At 43.0% G+C, this 5,229-nt stretch overlaps 1 protein-coding gene across 1 annotated transcript in view; it reads left to right on the top strand.

Moving 5' to 3' along the window:
- The first annotated feature begins 79 nt into the window (after positions 1–79).
- mmrn2a (multimerin 2a) overlaps positions 80–5,229 on the top strand; it is a 41,345-nt gene continuing 36,195 nt past the window's right edge. Inside the window, exons 1-2 of the mRNA XM_037698151.1 lie at positions 80–210; positions 2,582–2,688. Of these exons, the coding sequence (XP_037554079.1) occupies positions 80–210; positions 2,582–2,688 (238 nt within the window). The remainder of the gene's footprint in view (positions 211–2,581; positions 2,689–5,229) is intronic.

Genomic DNA, 5,229 nt, shown 5'->3' with positions numbered 1-5,229 from the left:
TATATATATATATATATATATAAAGGGTCTACTTCAAAATGAGAAGTTCAGGAGCTAACCACTGACAAATGGTGTGTCGATGTGCAGGAACTGGTGTACCTTTGTGCACAGTCATGTGCAGACAGTGGTGGTGCCATTTGGAACAAAGAAACAAGTGGTGAAGGATCAGAGTCCATGTCCTGATGGGTCACTGGGCTGCCAGAGGATCATGTGAGTACCAGAAACCCAGAAGTAGGTTCAGAACTCTAATCTCATTTTTATAAAATTTTCAACTGCAAACATAACTCAAAAGGTTTAAGTCAAGGACACGATCAATTTAAGCATGATATGGGAAAAAAAGAATCTTTCGTCTCTTTCCTCTTCTGGGGTCGCCACAACGACTCATCCTCCTCCACCTCACTCTGTTCCCCGCATCTCTGTCTTCACTCCAAGTACCTCCATGTCCTCTGTAAATGCAACCATATATATCCTCTTTGTCGTTTTCCTGATAGCTGCATTTCTAACATCCTTCAATATACCAACTGCCCCTACTCTGGACATGGCTGAATCATCTCAGTCTGGCCAAGTCACTGAAATCAAGACTCAGTATCTCCTCACACTGCATGGAGGGTTTTACCCCAAGTCGTGCAACCTAAGACTATATATTCAGAGAATGGATAGAGGCAGACGTCTAGTGACCATAAGAGCCACTATACAAGATGAAACAACTAAGATCCTAGAGTACACCAGGATCAAAGCCCCAGATGATGAACTGATGAATGAATGTCTCAGGCAGCAGCAGAAACCCAATGTGGAAGAGGCGAAACAAGAGGAACCATCATGGAATGATAAGCCCCTGCACGGCATTCACCACCAGCAGATTGAGGAAGTCACTGATATCAACAAATCCTACCAGTGGCTGGAGAGGGCTAAACTGAAGGACAGTACAGAGGCACTAATCATAGCAGCACAAGAAAAGGCCCTCAGCACAAGAGCAATAGAGACTGGGGTCTACCATACCAGACAAGACCCAAGATGCAGGTTGTGCAAAGGTACTGTTGAGACCCTGATACCATCCAACACATAACAGCAGGGTGTAAGATTCAGGCAGGCAAAGCATACATAGAACACTGTAACCAAGAGGCCGGAATAATATACAGGAAGATCTGTGCAGAGTATGGACTGGAGATCCCACAATCAAAGTGAGAGATGCCATCAAGGCTGGTGAAGAATGGCAGGGCTGAGATACTGTGGGACTTCTAGATCCAGATCAACAAACATATGTGAAGGATAACCAACCGGACGTTGTGCTGATTGACGAGCAAGATAAGAAGGCAGTGGGAATAGATGTAGCAATCCCAAGTGATTGTAACATCAGGAAGAAAGGAGCAGCTGGAGAAATAACAAGAACTGAAAGAGGCAATACAAAAGTGGTGGAGAGTCAAGGTGTCAGCAGTTCCAGTGGTTACTGCTTGGTGCTGTGACCCCCAAACTGAAAGAGTGACTTCAACAGATCCCAGGAACAACCTCAGACATCTCTGTCCAGAATACTGAAGTCCTAGGAACAGCTAATATACTGAATAGAACCTTAAAAATTCCCAGCACTCTTGTAGAGGACCTGAAATGGAAATGAAGTGGACAAATGTAATGTGAGTACACAATGTCGTTCCACCTCATGTACCAAATTTGATGTGAGTGACAATACAGATACTTGGACTTGAAATAGGGCAAATTGGATATCTCCCCCCCCCCCCCACACACACACACACACATGCATGTGCTTTGTGTTATCATCATTGTATATTTCTATACAATGACGAAATTAGTTCTCTGCATTTAACCCATCACATGTGAATTTCACTCAGGTGGAGCAGTGGGCAGCTATGAAAGTGCCGGGGGAGCAGTTAGGGATTGGGTGTCTTGCTCAAGGACACCACGACATGTGGGCATGGTGGGGAGTTGAACTTGCGACTTTCTGGTCCAAAGTCAGCTGCTCTACTTCTTCTCGTCTCGACCCCTATATGGCAGCATGATGGCTCCATTGGTAGAGCTGTTGACTCTCAGCGAGAAGGTCGCTGAGGACCTTTCTGGATGTAGTTTCTCTATGTGTCCTTGTGATGGACTGGAGACCTGTCCAGGTGTCAATTTGATGGACTGGAGACCTGTTCAGGTGTCCATGTAATGGACTAGAGACCTGTCCAGGTGTCCATATGATGGACTGGAGACCTGTCCAGGTGTCCCTGTGATCGACCGGAGACCTGTCCAGAGTGTCCCCTGCCTCTCACTCAGTGATAGCTGGACATGGATACTAGTTACCCGAAAAAGAAGAAGTGGCATAATGGATGGATGGATGGATTTATAAATGTATTTATTTATTTGTTTATTTATTATTTACACATCTACATATATGCTTGTTTAGGTCATAATTCCATGACAAATAATCAAAAATATTTCCTTCTGAATAATGGAATACAGACATTTTTGACTGAGTTCTGTTTTACTTCATCATTTCAGTGTTTTGGTTAGGTTTTTGTGACAAAACAGTGAAGCTACAGAGTGCAAATATTTGTTTATTTTTTATTCTGTTTCTTTATACACACAGATACAGGCTGTTGACACAGTTGACCAACAGACATAAACAGAAGGTCGTCACCTCTCTCATCTGGCGCTGCTGTCCAGGATATGGAGGTTCAAATTGTGAGGAAAAAGGTTGGTCATCAGCTGTTTCATTGGATACTTGTCTGGATATTGAGAGGTGTTTTTTTTTCCCATGGGAAGGTTTACAGGTTTTCTTTGTATGATCTTCTCACACTTTCTTTAAGGAAGAGTCCAGCTACCCTGCATAGAAAACTCTTTTTGACTGCTTGTATCTACAATCTTGTTCTTTCGGTCCAGAGCTCCCAGAGTTTGTGACCATAGGTGAGGTTAGGAAATGTAGACTGACCTCTAAACAGAGAGCTTTGCCTTATAGCTCAGCTCACTTTTCACCACACTGGATCCTCACAGAGTCCATAAAGTAAAGCTGCATCATCCTTCTGTCGATCTCATGCTCCATTCTTCCTTCATTCATGAACAAAACCCAGACATATTTGAACTCCACCACTTGAGGAAGAACCTCCCTCCCATCCCAGAGAGTGCAGTCCACCTATTTCTGACTGAAGACCATGGCTATTTGAGGTACTGATTCTCATCTTAGCAACTTCACACTTGGTTGTAAACCGCTCCAGAGAGAGCTGAAGATCATGGCACAATGACCCTAACATGACCACATCATCTGCAAATAGCAAATTATGAATCCTGAGACCATTAAACAAGAGCCCGACTGATATGGAAATTTTGGTTATTGCCAAGACCAGTATAGGGAGGGGAAGGCGGCTGCCAATAACTGATATAATGGCTGAATTTTTTTTTAGCTTTGTCCACCCCCAAGAATTTAAGAAAACAGCGAGTGGAACAGGGCTCGTTTATTTAGCACAGCTGTTAGCAACCATAAAGCTAAGCTAATCAGATCCACGGTATATCTAGTCCCACAGTAGGTTTACAAGTAGGGCACTGGTCATAAAGTTCAAGTTCAACTTCAAGTTTATTGTCATTAGCATCACGTGATGCATGAGGTGGAACGAAAGTATGTACTCTGGGTCCTAGTTACACCCAAAAATAGCAAAAATATGAAGTATAAAAAGAAACAGTATATATGGATCTAAGATATACACTAAGACAGGGGTGCCCAATACGTCAATCGTGATCTACCGGTCAATCGCAAAGGCATTATGGGTAGATCGCATGGCATAAAAAAAAATTGACGTCAGCCTATCATCCATCCTCACTATGAAATTTGTTACTTGAATGACATAGCATCCAGTCGCAGCCCTCATTCTCTCAAACTAGGTCTCAGAGTGGAGATTTTCAGGAAAAATATTTATATTTATTTTATATTTATCCATATTTACTCCACATACAGCATATTAGATGCCCATGGACAAACTATTATACAGACATCTATAGCAATGGCCAAGACAAGCAAAGTCTTGTATAACCTTTTACTTTGATTTGTGACCTTGACCTTGGAGCTTGGTTGATAGAATGTGTATATGACACTCCGTCTAGTGATGATGCAGGTGTATGACATTTCCTTAAGTTATCTTGAGCTGATCAGAAGTTATGGACCGGACGAGAGAAAGTTTATGGACAGTCCATCCCATAATGTGTCCAACTTCAATGAGTGTATAAAAACTGTTCAACCAAAAGTCAAAAAGCCTTATGCAAACTTTTTTAAAAGTCTGCTTTGATGCTTCTTTAATGGTGTATTCATCCTGGAGTTTCCCCTTGCCTAGCTAGTTGGCTCCAGGACCCCATTAGGGCTCCTTGATCATGACCTGGGACCTTTTCTGCATCTTGATACCATCCATCCATCCATCCATCCATCCATCCATCCATCCATTATCTTCCACTTGTTTTGAAGTACGGTCTCGCTTGAGCAGGGAAGTCCAGACGTCTCTTTCCACAGCCATCTCTTCCAGCTGTTCTGGGAGGACTCAGTTCAATTCAATTCAATTCAGTTTATTTATATAGCGCCAAATCACAACAAAGTTGTCTCAGGGCACTTTACAGAAACATTCACATACATATCCTGATGCATGCTCAATAATCCAGGTAGAAAAATCCAAAAAAGTTCAATCTGGTCCTCTGGACATAAAAAAAAAAAAAAAAAAAAGCAAAAAAATATAGAAACGTTTCGTCTCTCATCCAAGAGACTTCCTCAGTCTGAGGAGCTGTTTTCAGCTCAGTCTCTTAAATAGCACCTTCTCAGAGTGGATCAACCAGTTTGCTGCTGACAACCAAAATCAGCTGATCACATGCTCAAGAAGGACCATCAGCCTAGCAATGGATCATTAGCACACTGATGGCTGTTTAGTATTCACAATGGTCTGGGTCTGGGTTCCTCTTTTTCACCTGATGGCTGACTGGAGTCTTGTTTGGGTTTCTTCTCTGCTTTCAGGAAGGCCCAGTTAGGATATCCACATTGCTCTAGAGCCTGTCTTGTGTGGGATTTCTCCTTCTGCCTGGCTCCTGAGTTAGTGGGGATGCTGTCTGCTCTGTGATACAGAGTCCTGATGACTCCTAACTTGTGCTCCAAAGGGTGATGGGAGTCAAACTGCAAATACTGGTCTGTGTGGGCGGGTTTGCGGTACACCTCGGTTTGCAAATGTCCTCTATCAGAGACTGAGACCTCACAGTCCAAGAAAGCCC

Source organism: Nematolebias whitei, chromosome 1 (genome assembly GCF_014905685.2).
Source record: "Nematolebias whitei isolate Nwh7 chromosome 1, NemWhi1, whole genome shotgun sequence".
Taxonomy (NCBI): domain Eukaryota; kingdom Metazoa; phylum Chordata; class Actinopteri; order Cyprinodontiformes; family Rivulidae; genus Nematolebias; species Nematolebias whitei.
The sequence above is the reverse complement of the archived record's forward strand: the minus strand, read 5'-3'. Positions and strand labels throughout refer to the sequence as shown.